Source organism: Lepus europaeus, chromosome 20 (genome assembly GCF_033115175.1).
Source record: "Lepus europaeus isolate LE1 chromosome 20, mLepTim1.pri, whole genome shotgun sequence".
In the NCBI taxonomy this organism is placed as follows: domain Eukaryota; kingdom Metazoa; phylum Chordata; class Mammalia; order Lagomorpha; family Leporidae; genus Lepus; species Lepus europaeus.
The window spans coordinates 37,681,274-37,705,769 of record NC_084846.1 but is presented as its reverse complement, the minus strand read 5'-3'; the positions used below and the strand labels follow the sequence as shown (position 1 = coordinate 37,705,769).

At 40.3% G+C, this 24,496-nt stretch overlaps 1 protein-coding gene across 1 annotated transcript in view; it reads left to right on the top strand.

Annotated features, from left to right (window-relative positions):
- Positions 1 to 20,636, top strand: part of DPY19L2 (dpy-19 like 2) — an 82,878-nt gene extending 62,242 nt beyond the window's left edge. Inside the window, 5 exon segments of the mRNA XM_062178547.1 lie at positions 2,322 to 2,441; positions 3,384 to 3,558; positions 8,481 to 8,580; positions 9,582 to 9,707; positions 20,486 to 20,636. Of these exon segments, the coding sequence (XP_062034531.1) occupies positions 2,322 to 2,441; positions 3,384 to 3,558; positions 8,481 to 8,580; positions 9,582 to 9,707; positions 20,486 to 20,636 (672 nt within the window).
- The last annotated feature ends 3,860 nt before the right edge of the window (positions 20,637 to 24,496 follow it).

Genomic DNA, 24,496 nt, shown 5'->3' with positions numbered 1-24,496 from the left:
TAGCCTAAAACTCCATCCAGGTCTCTCCCTCGTTGGGGGCAGGGGCCCAAGTACTTGGACCACGTACTGTTGCTTTCCCAGGTGCTTTAGCAGGGAGATGAAACAGAAGCACAACAGCTGGGACTCTAACCAAACTGACCCTCCAGTATGGGAGGCCAGTGTTGAAAGAGGCGGCTTAGTCGGTCAGCCTCACGTAGACGTTTTTCTTTTAGTAATCTTTTTTTTTTTTTTTTTTTTTGACAGGCAGAGTGGATAGTGAGAGAGAGACAGACAGAGAGAAAGGTCTTCCTTTTTGCCGTCGGTTCACCCTCCAATGGCCGCTGCAGCCGGCGCATCTCGCTGATCTGAAGCCAGGAGCCAGGTGCTTCTCCTGGTCTCCCATGCGGGTGCAGGGCCTCCACTGCTTTCCTGGGCCATAGCAGAGAGCTGGCCTGGAAGAGGGGCAACCGGGATAGAATCTGGCACCCCAACCGGGACTAGAACCCGGTGTGCCGGCGCCGCAAGGCGGAGGATTAGCCTGTTAAGCCACGGCGCCGGCCTATGTAGACATTTTTCATAGAATTATTAAGATTCTGTATGTACAGTCTTATACCCTGAAAGCTCTTCCATGCCATTACATAACATACCATGTTTAATGACTGTACTTGGGGAACAGCAGGGATTTAGTTGCTAATTCCACTTTATTGACCACTTAGGTTGTTTCCTACATTCAGTCATCATCTTTGCATTTTCATTATTCCCTTAATTCCTGGAATGGAAATTAAGTCAATGGTATTGGCACTTTTTTAGGCCCTCAATAAACATTTAAAAAATATTTATTTATTTATTTGAAAGGGTTACACAGAGAAGGAGAGGCAGAGAGAGAGAGAGAGCTTCTATCTGCTGGTTTACTCCCCAATTGGCTGCAATGGCTAGAACTGTGGTGATCCAAAGCCAGGAGCCTGGAGCTTTCTCCTGGATTCCCACGTGGGTGCAGGGGCCTAAGCACTTGGGCCATCTTCTACTGCTTTTCCAGGCCACAGCAGAGAGCTGGATCGGATGTGGAGCAGCAAAGACTCCAACTGGTGCTCATATGGGATGCCAGCACTGCAGACGGCGGCTTTACCCACTATGCCACAGCGCCGGCCCAATAAACATTTTTTTAAATTACAAAAATGTATTGATTTTTTTTATTAAAGATTTATTTTATTAATTTGAAAGAGTTACTGAGAGAGGTAGAGATAGAGAGATCTTCCATCCACTGGTTCACTCTCCAGATGGCCACAATGGCCAGAGCTGCACCAATTCAAAGCCAGGAGCCAGGAGCTTCTTCTGGTCTCCCATGTGGGTGCAAGGGCCCAAGCACTTGGACCATCTTCCACTGCTTTCCCAGGTCATAGCAGAGAGCTGAATCAGAAGAGGAGCAGCCGGGACTAGAATCAGCACCCATATGGGATGCTGGCACCTGCAGGCCAAGGCTTTAACCCGCTGCGCCACAACACCAGCCCCCTGTATTGATCTATTCTTTCAGTGTTTGTTTCATTGCATTCTAACAGTCTATTAATTTAATATCAATTTGGTAGATGAAATCTCATTATCTTTGACATTTCTTTGAATGTAAGTGATGTAATGCTTTTTGTTGCATTATTTGCCCATTTTCATGTCCATGTTCTAGTGAGAAGTTGACAATTTTATATATTTCTGTTATAAGAGTTTTGCTTGAAACTTGCTCATTGGAGAACCACCTTGATCAAAGTAGGGTATCCTATTAGTTAGTACAAAGAATTAATACTACTACTACTTTAAAAATGACCTAGTTTATGTTGTGCTGTGGTTTCTCTTGTTGACTGAATGGCACACACACTTGGGAAAAGCATCCCATGTGTCTCTGTCTCCATTGTTCTCCTCTCACTTTGCACAAATCCTTGTACGTAACACCTGCTCTTTCCAGCTGTGGTGGCATCCCATATCCTGCACCCTCTGGCTTCTTTTCCTGCCCCATTTTCCTGCCCATTATCCTGGTGATTTTCTAATGGACTTTCATGGATTGATTTATTTGTGATGTATGTTTACCATCTGACTCTCTTTACCAAATGAACTTAAGTGTCAGCCTCACAAGGGAAGATAGCAGTGACTGTTGTATCCTAAACACGCAGAGCCTGGCATCTATGAGTTTCATGCATTTGTGAAACCTTTGCTGAATGAATGAATAAGAAGTAATAGATTTGTCATGAAGTTAGAAGATCTGTATCTGAATGAATAATAGTTTAAAGGTGCTTTGTTTATTAATTTTAAAACATATAAAGCAAAAATGTCATTTTGTTTTATTTGTGTTTTTATAGCTGATTTTTCACGCGCTGCAGTTGTTGGCATTTACTGGCCTTGCCATTTTAATTATGAGGCTGAAGCTGTTTTTGACACCACACATGTGTATTATGGCTTCCTTGCTCTGCTCACGACGGGTAAGGGATTAATTCTTGGATAAGTGCACTGTAATAACTGGAGCAGCTACAGACGCCATGGCTTTGCTGAATGATCGGAAACATAAAAACACTAAGTGTTGGATCTAACTTAAAGGATGTAGAATATTAGTTCATGACTCACTGTAGAGTAAGATAAACTTCAAGTATCAGAAAATTACTCCTAGAGTTTAACTGATAATTCCATGACAAGTGGGATGAGGCTCTCTCCCCTTGGTTGGTATCTTATTCACAAACAATCTTTCAGAGTTTGGGTTTGTAAAAGTTTTCTGGCCCATTGCAGCTACCCCAAAGTACTTATCAAAAACTGAGTGCATGAAAACTAATTGCTCTAATACATTCCTGTTTGGCTTAGAGAATCCCCAAGAAAATCTGTCCATTCTGGAGTTTCCTTATTGTATCTGACATTACAGTAGCAAGATAAAATACCTAGCATGTTGGCATAAAGGCCCCTGTAGAAACACCTTATTTAGTTTTGAGTGTGAGTGTACTGCTTTACAATATCATCATGTCTGTTTATCTAAGAAGAGTGTTATGTGTCAATACTAATGGGCTTTCCTAGTGATTCGAGATTTTCATGAAAGACAGCCAGATATTAAGGGACTTCATTCTAAGATGTTTCAAAATTCTGTCACTAACCTTAATTCCTGGCAGTAAATCAATACTACAGGGATCAAATATCCTCTCCCGAATTCTTTCAAGTAGAAAGTTCGATTTTGAACCAGGCCCTGAAATTCCAACATATTTGTTGTTTTTAAACAACAGATAGGAGTTCTGTGTATTTGTGTACTGATATCAAAGGGCAGTCATTTTGGTTAAAACTGTAAAATGAGAATTTTTTGACTCTATAGGTGCAAATTTATTATTGACTCAATTTTATGATTTTATATAAGAATTATAAATAAGTGGTTTCTTTCATTTCAGCTCTTTGGCTGGCTTTTTTGCAGAATTCGTTTTGAGAATGTTATCTTTGGCATTTTAACAGTGATGTCATTACAAGGTTGTGCAAACCTCCATAATCAATGGAGCATAATAGGAGAATTTAATAATTTGCCTCAGGAAGAACTTATTCACTGGATCAGATACAATACCAGACCAGGTATGTGGCTATTTGATTATATGTATGTTTAGTTTTATATACACATACATACACATTATGTAGCTACATAATTATTTCATATATTTTATGTACATTTATGAGAAGACTTTGAAAAGTTCATGGAAATAGAATTAAAAGGTAAATGTAAAAATGCAAACTATTTCTCAACATAAGTTACATCAAGTTCAAGATGTTTTTGTAAGTGCTGATATGTGTCTTTTATTTTTTGAGCACCTTAATGATAAACAATTTTTATTTTTTATTTAAATATTTTCCCCCAGCAACATTTTATTTAAGGCATTAAAAACCTCATGCATTTCATAAATAAAACTTTAGGAACAGTGATTCTTCCCACCCTACCCATCTTCCCATTTGTATTCCCACCCTTCTTGCTCCTCCCTCTCCTATTCACATTTTTATTTTTTACTAAGATCTGTTTTCAATTAACTTTATACACATAAGATTATACTAAGTAAAGAGTTCAACAAGTAGTATGGGGGAAAAAAAAAACAAAACCTGTTCCTCAACAGTTGAGACAAGAGCTGTTCAAAGTCATCATATCTCAAAGTGTCAATTTTACTTCTGTAGACTACCTTTTAGGTGCTCTGTTAGTTACCACAGATCGGGGAGAACATATGGTATTTGTCCTTTAGGGACTGGCTTATTTCACTAAGTATGATGATTTCCAGTTGCCTCCATGTTGTTGCAAATGACAGGATGTCCTTCCTTCCTTCCTTCCTTCCTTCCTTCCCTCCTTCCTTCCTTCCTCCCCTCCTTCCTTCCTTCCTTCCTTCCTTCCCTCCTTCCTTCCTTTCTCCTTCCTTCCTTCCCTCCCTCCCTCCCTCCTTCTTTCTTTCCTTCCTTCCTTCCCTCCTTTCCTCCCTCCCTCCCTCCTTCTTTCTTTCCTTCCTTCCCTGCCTCCCTCTTTCCCTCCCTCTTTCCCTCCCTCCCTTACTAAAAGATAAACTAAGGATCCTGGGAATTGAACCGTATCAAAGCAGTCTACTTTGCATAATTAATTTAAGGAAACAACAGAAATCAGAAGGAGCCAAATCAGGATTCACACCTTCACAGAGCTGCCCCTGTTTCATGAGAGGAGTGGGCACTGGCGTCCTGGTGGTGAAGAACTCCCCAGGGAGGCTCTTCCTGGGGCTTTCTTGACAGTGTGTTTTCACTCTGGCTGGGCCACGCCCCCTCTGATAGTGCCTGGTCTTCAGGACCACCGTGGCTCCACCACGCTTCATCTCCTGTCCTAATTCATTTAAGAAATGCCTCCGCATCTTGTTTCCAGCTGCTTGAACTTAATGTGTACACTTGAGAGCTCTGCTCGTGTCAGCAGCTCATTTGGGTGCAGCAGCCTTGTCACCCATCAAGCAGAATGCTAATTCCACTTTAATTTTTCAGTCAGAATTGTGTGAGTGGAACCATCTGAGGTGTCTGTGGCATTAAATTTTGTTTCTTCTGTTAATTGTCAGTCTTTTTCAATCAGAGCACAAAGAAGATCAATTTCTGTCTCACCAGTTAATGTGTATGGTCTGTTGTCGCAGGCTTCGTTTTCAGAAAACTGCTAATTTCTTTGGGGCATTTGATCCCATAAATGATCTTGTCAAGTCTTTCACCTAAACTTCACCAAGGGTTTTGATGTATCTTCTAACTTTAAGCAGAATTCATGTTGCTCTGATAGAAGGTCTTTTCAAACTGATATCTTGTACTTTTTTTAAAAGATTCTATTTATTTATTTGAGAGGCAGAGGTACAGAGAGGGGGAGACAGAAAGGTCTTCCTTCTGCTGGTTCACTACCCAAATGGCTGCAACAGCCGGAGCTGGGCTGATCTGAAGCCAGCAGCCCGGAGCTTCTTCCAGGTCTCCCATGTGGGTGCAGAGGCCCAAGCACTTGGGCCATCCTCCACAGCTTTCCCAGGCCATAGCAGAGAGCTGGATCAGAAGTGGAGTAGTTGGGACACAAACCGGCACCCATGTGGGATGCCAGCAGCTTAGGCGGAGGCTTAGCCTACTATGCCACAGCCCCGACCCCTATCTTGTCCTTTTTTTTTTTCTTTTTGACAGGAAGAGTTAGAGAGAGAGAGAGAGAGAGAGAGAAAGGTCTTCTTTCCGTTGGTTTGCCTCCCAAATGGCCGCTATGGCCAGCACACTGCGCCGATCTGAAGCCAGGAACCAGGTGCTGGTCTCCCATGCGGGTGCAGGACCCAAGCACTTGGGCCATCCTCCACTGCCTTCCTGGGCCACAGCAGAGAGCTGGACTGGAAGAGGAGCAACCGGGACAGAATCCAGCGCCCCGACTGGGACTAGAACCCCGTGTGCTGGCGCCGCAAGGCAGAGGATTAGCCTGTTAAGCCACGGCGCCGGCCTATCTTGTCCTTCTTAAGTGGCACAAACCAGATCATTCCTGTTCAGATGTTATGACAAATTAGTACAAGTTTATGTGGTGAAAATCATGCATTTCAAAATGCTCATTTTCTGTGAATGTTTTAAATACCTCTCTCTGAGCATTGTCTTCCGTGAGGTAGTTATTAATGAGTATAAAGCCTAATTTTAAATACTCCAAAAATTCTTTTAGCTCAATTTTTAAAAATTACATATTTATTTTAAAGGTGGAGATACAGAGAGGTGGGGGGGGGGGCGGGCTTCCATCCACTGGTTCACTCTCCAGATGGCCACAATGGCAGGAGCTGCACAGATCCAAAGCCAGGAGCCAGGAGCTTCCTCCGGGTATCCCACACAGGTGCAGAGTCCCAAGGACTTGGGCCATCTTCTACTGCTCTCCCAAGCTATAGCAGAGAGCTGGATTGGAAGTGGAGCAGCCAGGACTTGAAACAGCACCCACATGGGATGTTGGCACTGCAGGTGATGGCCCCACCTGCTACGCCTCGGTGCCAGCCCCTCAACTTTTTCATATCTTTATCCAAAACTCCCTCAAGCAGGGGTGGGCATTCGGCCTCGTGGTTCGGATGCTAGTTAGGATTTCCATGTTTTACGTTGGGGTGCCTGGGTTTAACTCCTGGCTCTGGCTCCTGACACCAGCTCCCTGATAATGCAGACTCTGGGAGGCAGCGGTGGAACTGAACTGGTTGGGTCCCTGCCACCTGCATAGGAAACTGAGATTCAGGTCCCAGCTTCCCGCCGCTGCAGACATTCAGGAAGTGAACCAGCGGATGGGGAGCACTCTCGCCCTCTCTTTGCCTCTCAAAAGAATAAAGATATATATTTTAAAACCCTTTAAAATCTCTTTCCAGAGAATAAGCATATTCTGGAATATTAACTGAATCTAAATTTATAATTTAGATATAATTTAGATATAATATAGACTACTTAGGAAATTTACTTTTCTTTGGCATCAATTCTTCACTGTGATTTTATTTTTTTTATGTAACGCTTTGAGTTGGATTCCTCTTCCATATCTTTTGCTAGCCACTGTTTCCATAGCTCACCATCTTTAAGGTAAATGTTAAATGCTTCTGCTCAGGCCTATGATGTGGGGTGTGACTCCCCACTGGGAGCTGCCAAGCAGGTCTCCAGTCCCCGCTGAGGTTTCCTGCAGGCACACAAGGCATGCAGGTTGTTTGCTCCTCCCCAGTTACAGCTGTTTCCTGAGCATTTCAAGACACCTACTCTTTGATCCTTTTCTGTGTCTTGTCTTTATTTCAGGGTTTGTCTCAGGTTTCTGGGAGAGCCTATGTTTGGCAGCTCACCCAAGATAACTCCCACAGAGCCTATCTCAGTTTTAGCTGTCTCTTTGATTTTCTTAACTAATTTTTTTATTATTATTAGTTCTCTCATGCTTTTCTCATGTTTATTTTATTTTATTTTTTTGACAGGCAGAGTTAGACAGAGAGAGACAGAGACAGAGAGGGAAAGGACTTCCTTCCGTTGGCTCACCCCACAAATGGTTGCTATGCCAAGTGCGCTGCACCGATCCAAAGCCAGGAGCCAGGTGCTTCCTCCTGGTCTCCCATGCGGGTGCAGGGCCCAAGCACTTGGGCCATCCTCCACTGCCTTCTTGGGCCACAGCAGACTGGATTGGAAGAGGAGCAACTGGGACAGAATCCAGTGCCCCAACTGGGACTAGAACCCCGGGTGCCAGCGCCGCAGGCGGAGGATTAGCCTAGTGAGCCGCGGCGCCGGCCCTCATGTTTATTAAAAGCTGCTTAAAGTTCCATAATATGAGTGGAACTATTGCTATGTTCAGGCCTATCCTGTAAGGTTGTATAGTTTGTGCACTGTATAAAAGTGACTAGCTAAGAGGACACATGGGAGCTGAAATCCAACCCACAGTCCACTAATTAAGCCATGCACTAGTGGGGCTCTGCCCAGTCAGAGAAGATAACTTTCTCTAATCCGTGCAGTAAGCCACGTGAGGGCTTCAGTATATTAGTAGGAAAATGTCTTGTTCTTCCCTGTTGTGATCATATTTATCTCAGATCCAAAGGGAAAGAAGGTCTGTGGGTGGCAGGAGTGTATCCCTCCTCCCCCAGCTCTGTGTCTGTTCTTCTGTAGATGGATCTCTGGGGTTCTAGCTCTGGCTCAGCTGGTATAATTCATTTTCTTTTGGATGACACTGGCCCTGAGCTTTGGGTTCCTCTAGCTCAGGATTTCTCCTCTTCTCTCCTCTGCAGTCCCAGGCAAGTTACTTAACTTTTATGTTTCTGCTTCCTCATCCATAAAACAAGAACAGAGAACTCACCTCATAGAGTTGGACAAATGAAATCATTTAATCACTGTAAAAATACTGAGGATAGTTCCTAGCACCTGGTAACAGTTACCAAAATTTAGCTTTACTGAGGAAGACAATGGGTAAATATTGAGTGAGTGAAAAGAATGATGCCAACAGTAATTATTTAAATATGTTTCATCTTTCTTGATTTGGGTTCACATATTACAGATTGTGGAATCTTGTTTTCCAGATGCTGTTTTTGCAGGTGCCATGCCTACAATGGCAAGTGTCAAGCTGTCTACACTTCATCCCATTGTGAACCACCCACACTACGAGGATGCAGATTTGAGGTTGGCAGCCAACTGAGTATTTCAGCCACATTCACTAGCTGCTTATTCCCGATACTTAGGAATAGTGAAAAGTCACTGCAGGTGCACACACACACTCACACACAGGAAGTACCTACATTTTACTGTGTGTGCTTTTGAAAATTTAGAGCATTTTGCTGGCTGATTATGAGAACTCTAATTTCTACCAAAGTCTAAAAGTTTTGTTTTCCTTAAGTGGCTGATTTTAAAAAATCAAGTTGTTCATTCCATTAATGGTCAGTGTAATCTTCCCTTTCACTGGATTTTTGGTCTATTGTTAGAGGTAAATTTTTGAATTATTTAAAGGTTCACCTCTGGTTGTGGCAAAAGCGAATATCCTATATACTTCAAGTATTTACGCAGAGATAGCAGTTTGTTCAGGATTTCAGTTTGTTCAGGAATACTCCTACATAAGTTCAGAAAACCTGTTCTACCATATTTTAGTGAATGTCCATTTCTCAGTTCTGTTAAGGTGATTTTTCAGTCTGCTTTGATATGCTAGATGCCCACTTTTCAAATGTCCTAATTGCTGTATTTAGCTTCAATTGATGTGTTTTTTGGAATGTCTTTTGATGATATTTATATTAATATTTATATCCTGAAATCTGTGTTTGTACTACATTTAGTCTCTATAGAAACATATGACATAATTATTTTAGGAATTATGTGAAGCAAATTTTATACCCTAAGTCATTGTTTTACTATCCAGTATAGCCATAGACTAGTTTATACATTAATAAGCAGTATCTACAAAAATAAAATGGTTCTAAGTTTTAGCACTTTCAAAATATAAATAGGAATATGGAAACTGCTATCCCCAAAACAACATATATCATTTTGGGATACACACACACACACACACATACACATACATATACTCAATTCAGTAAGAGGGGTAAGGTCTTGATTTCTTAGCAGTATTTTCTTAGTCTTTCTATTAGTATTTACTTTAAAATGTCTTAACCTCTTGTTAAAATTTAAAGGGCTCGGACAAAAATAGTTTATTCTGCATACAGTCGAAAGTCTGCAAAAGAAGTGAGAGATAAATTGTTGGAGTTACACGTAAATTATTACATTTTAGAAGAGGCCTGGTGTGTTGTAAGAACTAAGTGAGTATTGACTCCATGATTTATGATATGGTATATTTTTAAACAAAAAATGTTTCACTTTGTTACAGTAGTTCTGGTTCCTTAAGAACTTAAAAAAAATAAATTCCGTTAAAATATTAGCTTGGTATTTTAGTTGAAATTATTTCACCTAGGGAAGTAAAATTATACTATACTTCAAATAAAATCTAATTTCAAAAAATTATAGTATATTTTAGCATCCCAATTTTTCATTTTAATTTAACATCTTAAACTTAGCTTGTTAATGTGAAATTTTTATGAAAAATTTTATTAGATGTTTGAATTACAGATTTGAATTTATAACAAGATCAGATACTAGCATTTTGCTACTACAGCTGAATTATATTTGGATTTGTAAGAACTAAAGAAATAAGTATCACATACCTCAAAATGACATGAGAAACATTTCTAATTAAAAGGTTTAAGTTTCTGAACTCCACATCTCTAAAAATAATAAAATTCCAAGATATTCAGTGAAATCTCTTAAAGCCTTTGTTTAGATGTCTGAGCAGACATCAGGTACAACACATGATGGATTCCAGAGACGTTAACTGCCCATTAAAAGAGAACAACAACAAATTGATAATTGCAAGAACCAGATTCCAGATTTTCTATAATGTATTGTCTACCATGTCCAATTTTCAACAAAAAATGATTAGACATGCAAACAAATGGAGAGGTGTGGCCAATACTTGAAAAGAAGAACTTAGTTGAGACTGATTGAAGTTGGCTAAAATGCTAGATTTTGCAGCCAAAGACTGCAGTGTCACTATTAAGAGTATATTCAAAGCCTTGTCTGAGATAAAAATAAATACATGACATGGTAAAAGTATATATGTATATATATATGTGTGTGTATGTATATATATACACACATATATGTATATATACATACACATATATATGTATATATATACACACATACACATGCACATTAAGATAAATATGTTAAGAAATACAGGAAATCATGGTATCACTGAATGAACAGATGTGGAATCTCCATAGAGAAATAGAACCTCCCCCCATTAGAAATTCTAGAGCTGAAAGTGTAATAGTGAAATGAAAATCCTTCAAATGTACACAACAACAGAAACAGAACAAAAATTAGTTACTTTGAGGGTATACCAAGAAAGAATAGACAACTCAAAGAACAAAGATAACAGAAAAATAGTCAAAGCTGCAGATACCAATGTAACACCATTAAATAGTTTTAACACAAAGGTAAGTTTAATACCAGAAAAAATGAGAGAAAAATACTGAAATGTGGGCCAAAAATTTCTCAAATTTCGAAAAAGCCATTAACTTAGATATCCAATAATCTCAAGAAATCTAATTAGGATAAACCAAAGAAAACCACAGGACACATAATAATCAAATTGGCGAAAGCAAAGATAAACTCTTCAAAGTATCAAGAGAAAAAAATTGTAAACATCTGACTTTTCATCAGAAATAGTGGAACTCAACCAACATGTGGATGATAACTCAAAGTGTTGAAGGAAATAATCAACAATTCTGTGTTAGGACAGTAGATGTTCAGTAAATATTAACTGTGGGGCCGGCGCTATGGCACAACAGGTTAAAGCCCTGGCCTGAAGCGCCGGCATCCCATATGGGCACCGGTTCTAGTCCTGGCTGCTCCTCTTCCCATCCAGCTCTCTGCTATGGCCTGGGATAACAGTAGAGGATGGCCTAAGTCCTTAGTCCCCTGCACACACGTGGAAAATGGGAGGAAGCTCCTGGCTTCGGATCGGCACAGCTACAGCTGTTGTGGCCGTTTGGGGAGTGAACCAGCAGACGGAAGACCTCTCTGTCTCTGCCTCTCTCTGTAACTCTTTCAAATAAATAAAATAAATCTTTAAAAAAATATTAACTGTTTTTAGGAAAAAAAACTAATGAAGAAATAATATTAACCCTGTAAAAATATTAGAAAAAAAATAGAGCAAGAAGTATCATTTCCCTGCTTATTTGCTGAGAGCTATATTTCTCTGATGAAAGAGAAAATTTCACAAGGAAACTGTAGTTTCCCCTAGGAAATATAGATGAAAAAGTCCTTAACAAATATTAGTAAGCTGCTCTGAGCAATACTTTAAAAAAAATCTATCAAGGTCAATTAGGTTTAAAGAATTCAAAAAGGGCTTAAATTCACCATATTTATTTTATTTTTACTAGTTTTTAAAGATTTATTTATTTATTTGGAAGTCAGAGTTACACAGAGAGAGAAGGAGAGGCAGAGCAAGAGCGAGAGCGAGAGAGAGAGAGAGAGAGAGAGAAGTCTTCCATCTGCTGGTTCACTCCCCAATTGGCCACAACGGCCAGAGTTGCACCAATTGGAAGCCAGGAGCCAGGAGCCAGGAGCTTCTTCTGGGTCTCCCATGTGGGTGCATGGGCTCAAGCACTTGGGCCATCTTCTGCTTTCCTAGGCCATAGCAGAGAGCAGGATTGGAAGAGGAGCAGCTGGGACTCAAACCGGTGCCCATATGGGATGCCAGCACTTCAGGCCAGGGCTTTAACCCGCTGCGCCACAGCGCTGGCCCCCACCATATTAATTTTAAAAAGAAAATCTGTGTAATCGTCTGAATAGGTGCAAGAAAAAGCACTTGATAAAATTAAGCACTCCCTCCTGATAAACTCCCTGCTAACGAGAACTCTATTCAGCATGATTATTTAACATGATCAAGGATGTCTACAAAGCAACCAGTAAGTAACACCTGCCTAGTGGTGAATGGCTGGATGTTTTCTGAATGATGGGGATCAAAGCAAGGATATCTTTTCACTCTGTAAAACATTCTAAGGAAGCCATTCAAATGCAGTTAAGTCCAGAAAAAGAAAGTAAAGATACACAGCTTGAAAGGGAAGAAGAAAAACTATTTATTTGTAGTTAATATGTTTCTATAAGTTAAAAACCTAACAGGTTTATTAAAAAGCTATTAAAACCAATATCACTGAGAAAGGATCAGCATTCAGAAATTAATTATATTAAAATGGAAAATGAAATTTAAAATCCTATTTTTTTTGACAGGCAGAGTGGATAGTGAGAGAGACAGAGAGAAAGGTCTTCCTTTTTGCCGTTGGTTCATCCTCCAATGGCTGCTGCGGCCAGCTCATCTCGCTGATCCGAAGCCAGGAGCCAGGTGCTTCTCCTGGTCTCCCATGCGGGTGCAGGGCCCAAGCACTTGGGCTATCCTCCACTGCCTTCCCGGGCCATAGCAGAGAGCTGGCCTGGAAGAGGAGCAACCGGGACAGAATCCGGCACCCCAACCGGGACTAGAACCTGGTGTGCCGGCGCCGCAAGGCAGAGGATTAGCCTGTTAAGCCACGGCGCCGGCCTTAAAATCCTATTTATATTAAAATATTAGGAATATTTAGGGGAACATCATCATAACGTTTTTCAAACTAGTTATCAAGAGAAAAATCTTTAGAAGGATCCAGAAAAAATATACCTAGAATGTAATAAATACAGAATTTCTGCCACATTTCTGCGCAGAAACAATGGAAGCAAAAATATAGTGGAGTAACATCTTAAAGTACTAAAAAAAATATATTATCAACCTGTAATCCTATCCTCACTGCAAACATATCCCAAAATGGAGTTGAAAGAGACTTCTGCACACAAATTCTGAAAGAATTAATCTTCAACAGACCTGTACTGCAAGAATTATAAACTAAAGTCCTTTAGACAGAAGAAAATGATGCAAGATGGAAATGTGGGTGTACACGAAGGAGTCAGAAGCATGCAGAGGATAACTACTTATGTGAATTTTGCATAAAAGATAATTAAGTCAGGGAAAACCAGCAATGTACTATGTTCAAGGTGTCCGGTGCATAACAAATCTTCCCAGGCAGATGAATCAATTAATTCAGAAGCTTTTATTGGGATTCTGCTCCTGGGCGAGGTTCCCCGGTCCCAACAGGGCAGGGGCCAGGGAAGTCGCATGTCAGAGGTTGGGAGGGCTCCTTTTATAGATACAGGGCATGGGGGTTAAAGGTTGAGGCAGGTCTGATCCTCATTGGTTGACCTTTAGGCACCCGTGGGGACCTTGACAAGGACTTTTCTTCCCCGGAAATGCAGGTAGGGACTCTCCATTCTTGGAAGTGTAGGCCTTCTCTCCTTGCTGATCCCAAAGCTACCATCCTGACCTTTTGATGATAGGAAAGGGGACGATGATGAGTCTCTCTGGCTACTTCCTGCTGATTGGGGGCCATGAGGTACTCTTCGCGGGCATGGGGCGATGTCTCAAGCCGCTGTCTCCTGGGTGGGGAGCCAAATATATCCCTGTAACAGCATTTGGTTGACCGTCTGGTTGCTAAAGGCCTTGGTTCATTCCATTATCACCTGCTGTAAACACTTAAACAGACACTGTAGTATACAAGTCAGGGTGAGAATAGCAACCAATGATCCTAAGAGTGGCATTAACCAGGTAATGAAAGGATTTCATAGAGGAGAGTAAATGAGGGGGGTCTCTGGACCCTTGCGAGGATTGTTTGATGGACATGGTTTAAATCTGATCCCAGCCAAGACCAAGAGAAAGGCCACTCAACTTTTGCAGGTAGAGGGGTTTGTCTGTAGAGAAATTCTGAATAATCATACAACATTAAGTGGAGGAGAGGACCATTAGTACACACAGGTTGGGAGTAGAGCCATTGATGTTAGAGTAGAGGCTATGATTACAAAGGAATGAGACCCAAGTGGGCTAGTCAGGGTCTAGAACAAAGGACAGAGTCATTATTAGAGGACCCAAGAAAGGTGCTGTCTAAGCCAGGAATAAGTTCTCCAATTGAGAGACAAATAGAAACTGACAGAAGGGGCTTGATGATAATCTGTTGGGCTTTAGGCCTTGTAAGTTAAGAGGCCCAGACCTACCTATCTTTTCACATAGGATACATCCTAAGGGAGGTGTGAACCTCCTTGGGGAAGGCACCCTGTTGACTTTCATTACTTAGCTGGCCTGGGAGGAGAATTGGCTAGGTAAAAGCAGGTGGCATATCTAACAGGAAATTTACAGTTCTGCCTGCAATGTTGCTGACCCTACTTGGCCGTCCCCTCAGCTGCGGTGGTCACTTTGGGAGCTGTGCTGAGTGAAGGGCTTTTCAGCTTAGAGCCAATAAGATCTGTGGCTCTGACCTGAAGTCCTTCAACTCCAGGGCAGTTCACTTCCAGAGATCTAACTCTTGGCTGGCAGAGCTGCCAGGGCTCTTCACAAGTTGACTTCTGCTGAAGCCCAGGCTTACCACATTGAAATCCACTGCAGTGGACTGGCCTGTTGGGTCTCCATGAGGGCAGATCACTGTACAGAACAGCCATTAATAGGCCTGCCACCTGTCTTTACATTGCTTCTGATGCCGAGCTTTCTTTTCCTCCTGGTTTTTGTTAAAGTAGACCAGAGGATGCAAGTCAAGGGGGTGCTGAAGTCCCATCTCTAATCTTTGTGGCCTAAACTAGAAGTCTGTAGTCACAGGCATGTTCTGATAGTGGTTTTTCTGAGGTAGATAATACCCATGAGGAAAGCTATGTCCTCGCTTTAAAACTCTCTTTCCTTTTGTTTGGTCTGAAAATGAGGTCTTGCCTGTTTACTGTGCCCATGGCATAGTGAAATTATAATTTAAGCTCTTATTTTGGCTATGCTATTACAGAAAAATGTTAGCCATCCCTTTTATAAGATCTAGAAATCAAATTTTGCATTTTGGTGAATCCTTCAAAATAGAATTAGTTACCTATCTCAAAGAGAATAGAGAAATGAGAAAACAAGTTGGACTTAGAATAGAGAAATGAGGGAGCAAGCCCTACTGACAATAGCAATATCAAATGAAAACTTAGCAAGCGATTTAACAACTTAAGAAAACATTTACTAGAAGGTCCAATGCCTTCTATAAACTTTAAGAATACATGTATTTGGTAACATCTCTTAAGTATCTAACATGGTGTAGCTTGTTTAACCAGTAAACTTAAACACAAACATATAAAATGTTTTTAGTTTCTTTCCACCAACAGATTTAAAACATCTGATACAGAGATTCAGGTCACATGAATCAAATATAACTTTGATTAATTTTAGCTGTTTAAATTTATGGGCAATCTTTTATCTATAAGCCAATTAAAAGAGTTCTTAATAAATTTTCCCATGTAGACATAAAGTATGTATACACATATAATAGAATAGTAGGTTCAATAATAGCTTTTTAAACTCTTTAACTGATTTTTAATTTACCAATTGATTCAAATTACTTTCTGCTCTTAGAACCTCAGCTAACCATATTTTCTCTCAGTTGTTACCTGTAATACATTGTTGAGTTCATCTGTTGACAGAGCCATCTCAAAATACTGAATACAATAGATATGGCTGGAAAAAGTCCATCAGAACCTATAGGAGAACAGCTAAGTGCAGAACCAACGATGCTTTAGTTTTATGAGCAGCAAATCTGATATATAAAACTGGATGACAAAAGACTTTAAGTTGCCATGTTTAAAATTATAAACTTATTGTAAACCTAACAAGAGGCACTTGCTTACTTCACATAGCATTTTTGAAAGCATCTGTAGGATTTTACAGAACATTTAATTCTTTAGGCCTCTGTAGTTAAAATAGATTACAAAAAATTTGGCTGTTGCCAGGCATTTGGCGAGTAACCAGTGGATGGAAGATTCTCCCTCCCTCCATCTCTCTCCCTCCCTCTCTCCCTCATCCCCTCCTCTCTCCTCTATCTTTCCCTCCCCCTTCCCCTCTCCCTCTCTCCCTCTCCCTCTCCCCTCTCCCCTCTCTCCTCTTTCTCCCTTTCCCTCCCCCTCTCCCTCTCCCCTCCTCCCTCCTTTTCCCTCTCCTTTAAAAAAAAATAAATAAGTGAGACTTTACAATAGTGTAGGTCTGGGAGGGAGAAAATAGAGTATACTGTGTGAGTTTTTTATTCTATAAGTCTATCCTATACATTTTAAGATTCACTGAAATAAGAAGCTATAACTAATAAGGCAGCAAACAAAATTAAAATGGAAGCATATGAATCAGTCCATGCAAAAGAATGAAGAACTGGAGAAGAGGAGCAAACATAAAATGGGACACATTAAGAAAGCAGGTGGCAAGATGGCAGGTTTAGACACAATCAGCGGTCATAGTACATGTAATTGGACTGGGGAAGGCTGATTAATGACATCCTCCTTGCTACAGGATATCCATGTCTTAATCCCCAGAACCTAAATACATTATCCAGGTGGAAAAAGGAAGTTTTCAAATGTCGTTAATTAAATTAATGCTTTTGAGATCTGAAGAATATCCTGATTAGCCAGGTAGGGCCAGTGTTATTGCAAGGAAAACTTAAAAGGAGACAAGAGTCAGTTAAAGGCGGTGGTGACAGAAACAGAGTGATATGAGGCCACAAGACAAGCAATGAGACCAGCATCCAGGAGCTGCAAAAGGCCATGAAATGATTCTCCCAGAGCCTGCACAAAAATCAGAGCCCTGCCAGTACCCTCATTTAGAACAGAACATGTATATTGCTTTATCCATTGTGTTTGTTATAACTTGTAACAGCAGCAATGGGAAACTATTATGGGATTATATGTCACAACTAAAAATCAAGAATTGTCAGGCTGCATAATAGAGCAAGACCATCATGTGTGTCCCCTCAAGAAATTTATTTAATCGAAGTAAATAAATAGGTTAAAATTAACAGAGAGCAAAAAGATATATCATGCTACTGGTAGTTCATAGAAAGTTGATGCAGCTGTAATATAACAAAAGTAAATCTGAATACAAATATTATTATGAAGATTAATGAGGTCATTTTGTAATGAAGAAGGATCTGTTTTTCAGGAGGACATAACAACCCTAAGTATTTATGCACTAAAACAGAACTTCCAAATACATGAAACAAAAATTCATAGAACTATAAGGGAAAATAGACAAATCGATGATATGGTCAGAAGTGAGAATATTCCTCAGAATAATTTACAGAACAAATAAAAAATTCAGCAAATCAGTAGAAGACTTGAATGACACTGTCAATCTCTGTGACCTAACTGACACTTGCAGAACACACCACCTACAAACAGCAAGTAGGCATTCCTTTCAACACAGACTATTTACCAGGAAAGACCATATTCTGGCCTATGAAACAAGTCTCAATGCATTCATTAAGATCCTATAAAATGTGTTCTGTGCCTATAGTGAAATTAAGTTAGAAATCAATATCACAAATGTATATGGAAATCCCCCCCAAATACTTAAAAAATAAGTATAATGCAATCAAAGAATCCATTGGCCAGAAATAACAGGAGGCTCCAAAGTATTTTAACCTAAGAGAAAACAGAAATACAACTTTCAAATATTTGTGGGATGTAGATAAAGCAGCACTTGAAGAGTTGGGTTTTTGTTATTGCTTGTTTGAATACTGAATTTCTGTAACAACAAAGACCTAACCTTCACCATAAGAAACTAGAAAAAGGGGCAGTGTTGTGGCACAGCAGGTTAAGCTGTGGTTGGGGCACCGGCATCCCTTATCTGAGTGGTGGATCAAAACCCAGTTGCTACGTTTCTGATCTAGCTCCCTAATAATGTACCTGATGGGGCAGTGGATGATGGCCCAGGTTCTTGGGTCCCTGTCACCCCCGTGGAAGAGCAGGATGGAGTTTCCAGCCCCTGGCTTCAGCCTGACCCAACCCTGGATCTTCTGGCCGTTTGGGAGTGGACCAGTGGATAGAAAATCAGTTCGTTCTCTCTCTTTCTCTTTCTCTCTCTCTCTCTCTCTCTCTCTCTCATTGCCTTTCAAATAAGTAATAAACATTTTTAAAAAAAGAAAATAGAAAAAGAAGAAATGAAAGTAAGGAGAAGAAAAGAATAACAGATCAGACTCAGTGTATGAAAGAGATACCTAAACCCCTTTGTTCATTGCAACACTATTCATGATAGCCAGGATATGAAATCAACCAAAGTTGATATTAAAGATAAAAGCAAGCATATATGCATGCCAATAATTGTACACACCTTTTCAGAATAGCTTATTTTGTAACCTAAAACTGGAAACAACCAAATATTTATCAGTAAGTGAATGGGTAGATTATCCAGATATTGTAACACTTCTCAACAACAAAAATGAGTGTTGATACACATAACAATATGGATGAATGTCAAAAATATGCTGAGAAAAAAAATCCAATCAGCATGCAGTAATTCCAGAAAATACAGATCTGTAATGACAGCAGATACAGAGTTGCCTAGGAAGAGGAGTTGGCTGAAACAAGAAACAAAAATGGAAGATTATAAAAAGGCAAGAGTAAACTTTGGGAGAGATGGATGTATTCATTATTTTTTCTTGGGGGCTATGGTTTCATAAGTGTAGCTGTATTAAAATGTATCAAACTGTACACTTTAAATACATGTAGTTTACTTAGTGTTTATTGAGTAATTATGCCTTAGTAAGTCTGCTAAAACTAACAAAGACTGTTACCTAGAACATATGAAGAACTATCATACCTGGAAAGTAAGAGACAATACAAAATAAAGCCAAATACTTGAACATTGTACCAAGAAAGTATTTTAAATGATCCATAACCACATTAGGATGACTTAAATTAAAAAGACTGATAATACCAAGTCTCTGTGAGGATGCAGAGGGAGTTAAGCTCTCATTCTCTGCCGATAGAGATGGCAAATGGGCATGCATTTTGGCAGTCTTAAAGTTGCTTGTAAAGTGAAATACTTAGCATACAGCCCAGCTTCTGCTATGTGTTTCCTTAAGAGAAATGAAACGTTTGTCCACACAGAGCTTTATTCATACCATTCATGGCAGCATTGCTCACCGAAGGATGGTAATCAAAAATTCAGAATATCCCAAATGTCTATCCCCTTACAAATGGGTAAGCAAATTGTGGTATCCCCATACAGTGAAATACTATTTAGCAATAAAAACGAGGGAAACCAGGAAACTACAATAGCAGTTGCAGGAACTGAAACATCTAAGGTATGAATATGAAAAACATATTAAGGTAGAGAGTCAGAAATGGAAAGCCTACATAATGTGTTTATGTGAAATTCTTGAAAAGGCAAAACTATAGTGCAGAAAGATTGGTGCTTGCCCAGGACTGTTTGAGGAGGGAACTGACTGCTGAAAGGCACAAGAGGGCAGGCATGTTGGCTGATGGAAATTCTCTATTATGATTGGGGTGGCGCTTGCACATCTATACACAGTTGCCCTACTTCTAAAACTTGACATATATAATGGGGATTTTATTGCATATTAATTATACCTTAATACAGGCATTAAAATTAGAAACGAGTTTTGCTTGACTTCTTCCCCTTAAAAACTTTCATGCAAGTTTACTCTGCAGTGAGACAGTGTCTTAGCCCACTCAGAGCTGCCCACTTGGGCTGCCTTGGACTCTGTTTTCATGCTAACCCAAGGCAGTTTAATGCTCAAAACTGTAAAATGCATCAGTTTGTCGCATTCCATGGCAGATAGGTTCTATGTATGGATAGTGATGGCACTTGGAAAGTATATTTTTATTTCATTTTGAAAGGTTTTAGATATATATTTCTGAATGCATATTGAATCTTTGTTATTAGGACATAACACATTAGTTGGGTAAATGAGGCATAGAAGCATGACATCCTTCATATTTATTATTTCTGAATGTTGAATTTACATTTTTGAAATGTTGCTTTAACATCTTTAACTTAACCGCTTTCTGAGAACCTAGGAAATACTTTATAATGTGTGCACTTCCTCTGGAGATGAGTGTTTTGAGTGTGGATATACGGATCTGTTTTTTTCAGGCCTGGTTGCAGCATGCTTGAAATCTGGGATGTGGAAGACCCTTCCAACGCGGCGAACCCACCCTTGTGTAGCATCTTGCTCAAGGACCCGCGGCCCTACTTCACCACAGTGTTTCAGAACAGCATGTACAGAGTCCTGAAGGTTAACTGAGGTCTGCTACACCGCAGTGCGGAGCAGCGCGTGGGGAAAGCAGCACTCTATGGCGGATTTACACGAATAAAAATCACAAGCTTCAATAAGAGATGCTTAGAAAGAAGATAAAAATGATAGAAGGGTTTTCAGATTACCAGAGGGAAATTACTTGTTTTTCATTGAATGTCAGCCCTTATTAAGCTTCTCCTAGAAATCATTAAATCATTTCATATTACATTAACGCATTTCACCTTAGCATTTTAAAGAAAACTATATATAAAAGAACAATCAAGGATATGTAGGTCCATTGTTATCCAACTAAGTAAACTGCTTCAGATTCTCTCGAACGCACCAGGGCGTATCTGTTCCAAGTTCTTACCCTGCTTGGAACAAAAAGCCCAGGCTCCGAAGTGACAGACACTGCCTGGGTCACAGCCCCTCTGCCTGCTGAGGGAACTTGACCTTGTGCCGCCTCAGGGCTTTTGTGCTTTTCTCTCCCCAGCTCTCAGGGAAGATCTTTAATAGTTTTAAATAACTTTTTTATCATTTCATGTCCAAGTGTTTTTGAAGCAGCTTGCTCTGTAATGTTTTGAATCTCTTGAGATGTATTTCCCCAGCCAGATGAGTATCTTCACAGTGATCAGCATCACCTAGTCTCATAGGTTATCAATCTGTCTTTAGCATCCAGGGGTTTTCCTCCTGATGTCCCGGTGAACTAAAAATTGCTGTGGTACACTGCCAAGTTTGGGGATTCAGCAGACTCAGAAAAGAAAACCCAGTAAAGTGCATTCAGTGAGATTCTCAGAGCCTAAACCTTCAAGGAAGCAAAGGCCTCCACCTCGGTGGCCCTGCAGCGCATCGCACATCGTCCTCCCCGACACCAGCTTTTTAATAGCAGTTTTTACATCCTCGTTTCTTTGTGGTTTTGGATGAGGAAGGCCATGTTGTATAAACCCTCTGCCCCAAGGAAACCTCCCCAACAATAATGCTTTGAAAAGTGGCAGTGATTTTGCAGATGCTACCAAGTGCAAAGATACAAGTTATTACTCTTCTGTTTGATAAATATTAAATATGCCAGGTCTGTAGCATTTTAATGTGTACCTACTTTAATCATCTTGGAATTCTTATAATTCCCTTATATTCTTGGCCCACTATACTTAAGAAAATTACTTAATTCCATAGAATAATTCACTTACAGTACGTAGGTGATTATATACAGGAAAGCAATAAAATTAAAGTTTTAGAATTATAAAATATTTTAATACAGGATACAAAACAACTAAGAAAGCATGCCAGCATGCCACATTTTATTTATTTAACACTTGAAAATAATTTATTTTGGTGTAAATGTGGAACAAAAAAGGAAAAGACATAAAACCTAACATCAAAATTAAAATAACATTTTGAATGATGTTTTCATGGCAAACACTTTAAAGATACTGACATAATTCAACAAAATGGGGATGAGCTGTATTAACTAATAATAAAATGTTACATATACATAAAATGTTTTCACATGGGTTCATGTTATAGCCATGTACTGTATATGTTAAGTGATAAAACTTGAAGATCCTCTATGTGTTTTTTTCTTCTCTCATTCTTTACCAAGCATGGTTTTTGACACTGAAATAGTTCTAATGTGACAGTAGAAATCTTAGGTCTCTGGATTTGTTAGCTATGTTTATATTGACAGTGGTCTTTCTTAACCATTTTGAAACTAATTCTGCATGTACAGTCTCACTCAGAAAGCAATGCACTGTGGTGGAGATAGTGTGGGCTTTGTGGCCTGCTGTATCTAAGTTTGAATTCTGGCTCTTCTGTTTGCCAGGCATATTTCCTATTTCAAAGACATTTGTTGAGCCTTTACTGCATGCCAACCACTGTGCTGAGCCTGCTCATGTCTCTGTGAGCCTCAGTTTCTTCACTTGTACACTCATACTAATGTGGCAGAGTCAGAATGAGGATTAATGAAAAAAGTTGTTTAAGTGCTTGGCACAAATAGACACTCAACAAATACCATTTATGGCTGCTCTCCCTCCCCCGACCCAGTAATATCAAATTACAAGATGAAATTATCTCATCTTGGAAATTTCCAGATGGTCCTACCGTTATTTTATGTCAGCAAATGGGAATACTGGACAACAACTTGCTTTTATGCAAGTTATGTTTTTGGTTTTTTACCTGTGTATGTTTCATTTTTTGTTCTTTTGAAATGTGAAGACTATCCGTGGATGCTATGGGTTGAGTGATGGGCACTTTATTGCCAATACAGTGAAGCGTTTCCCCTGGTTTCCTAGGATCGTATTTTCTGCACACGGCTCTGAAGCCATGACTGGAAGTGAGCAGCACACAGGCTGCCGCAGTCTGTTCCGCTTGCACCTGTGAGGAGCTGAAGCGTGCTTCAGCCTGCAGTGTTCGTGTCTACCCTGTCCCTGCTGAGTGAGACGTCCTACATCTGACGAGCCAGAGTGCTTCCACTGTTAATACATGATACATCTGCATTTTAGCTATTTGTAGTGCACAGGCAATACAAACTCCAAGTTTTGGGAAAAGCATTAAATCTGAAAGAAGGAGAAAATACTCAGTAGGCATTATAAACATCTCATGGTTTTCTTCCAACCTTTATTTTAGGCATACTTGCATACACTTGTCCTTTAACATAGTTGTCAACAGTTTCACATTTTGCTGTTCATGTGATATATACAGAAATGTTACCTTGTGATAGAAAACTTCAGTTGTCATATCCAATTTTGTGTATACATGCGTGCATACATGTATATAGATATTTATAAAAATATTCATATATTAAAAAAGCAGAATTAGGGGGAGAGAGAGCTCTTCCATATGCTGGTCCAGTTCCCCAAAGGCTGCAATGCCCAGGGCTGGGCCAGGAGCTTCCTCCAGTTCTTCCACATGGGTGCAGGGGCCCAAGCACCAGGGCCATCCCCTACTGTTTTTCCCAAGCACATCAGCAGGGAGCTGGATCAGACGTAGAGCAGCTGGGACTGGAGCCGGCATTGCAGGCATTAGTTTAACCTGCTATGCCACAACATTAGCCCCCTGTATATAGATCTTAATGGGTTGTCTGTTTCCATTTTTGTTAGATGTATGTATATTTAGAATACATGTGCTTCCAATGCATTAAGGTTTTTTTTAAATTTTCAAATTATTTCCCTAAAACAGATTCCATACAGTTAAATGCCAACAAAAGAATATGTGGAGGCAGGCATTGTTGCCCAACAGGTGAAATCTGCCTGCTATGGCGGCATCCCATATCCAAGTGCCTGTTCAAGTCCTGCCTGCTCTGCTTACAATCCAGCATCCTGCTAATGCACCTAGGAAAGCAGAGGAAGATGGGCCAAGTTCTTGGGCCCCTGCCTTCTATGTGGGATACCCAGATGGAGTTCTTAGCTCCCACTTTGGTCTGGCTCAGTCTTGGCCATTACAGCCATTCTGTGGGGTGAACCAGCAGATCAAAGATCTCTCCCTTTCTCCCTCTCCCTCTCCCATACACACACATAAAATAAATCTTTTTTTAATACTTTCCTGTTTTTTTAAAGATTTTATTTATTTGAAAGAGTTACACTTTGAGACAAGAGGCAGAGAGAGAGAGAGAGAGAGAGGTCTTCCATCCGCTGGTTCACTCTCCAATTGGCCGTAACAGCTGGAGCTGCGCCGATCAGAAGCCAGCAGCTTCTTCCGGGTCTCCCATGCAGGTGCAGGGGTCCAAGGACTTGGTCCGTCTTCTACTGCTATCCCAGGCCATACCAGAGAGCTGGATTGGAAGAGGAGCAGCCGGGACTAGAATCAACGCCCATATGGGATGCCGGCGCTTCAGGCCAAGGCTATAACCCACTGCGCTACAGCACTGGCTCCCA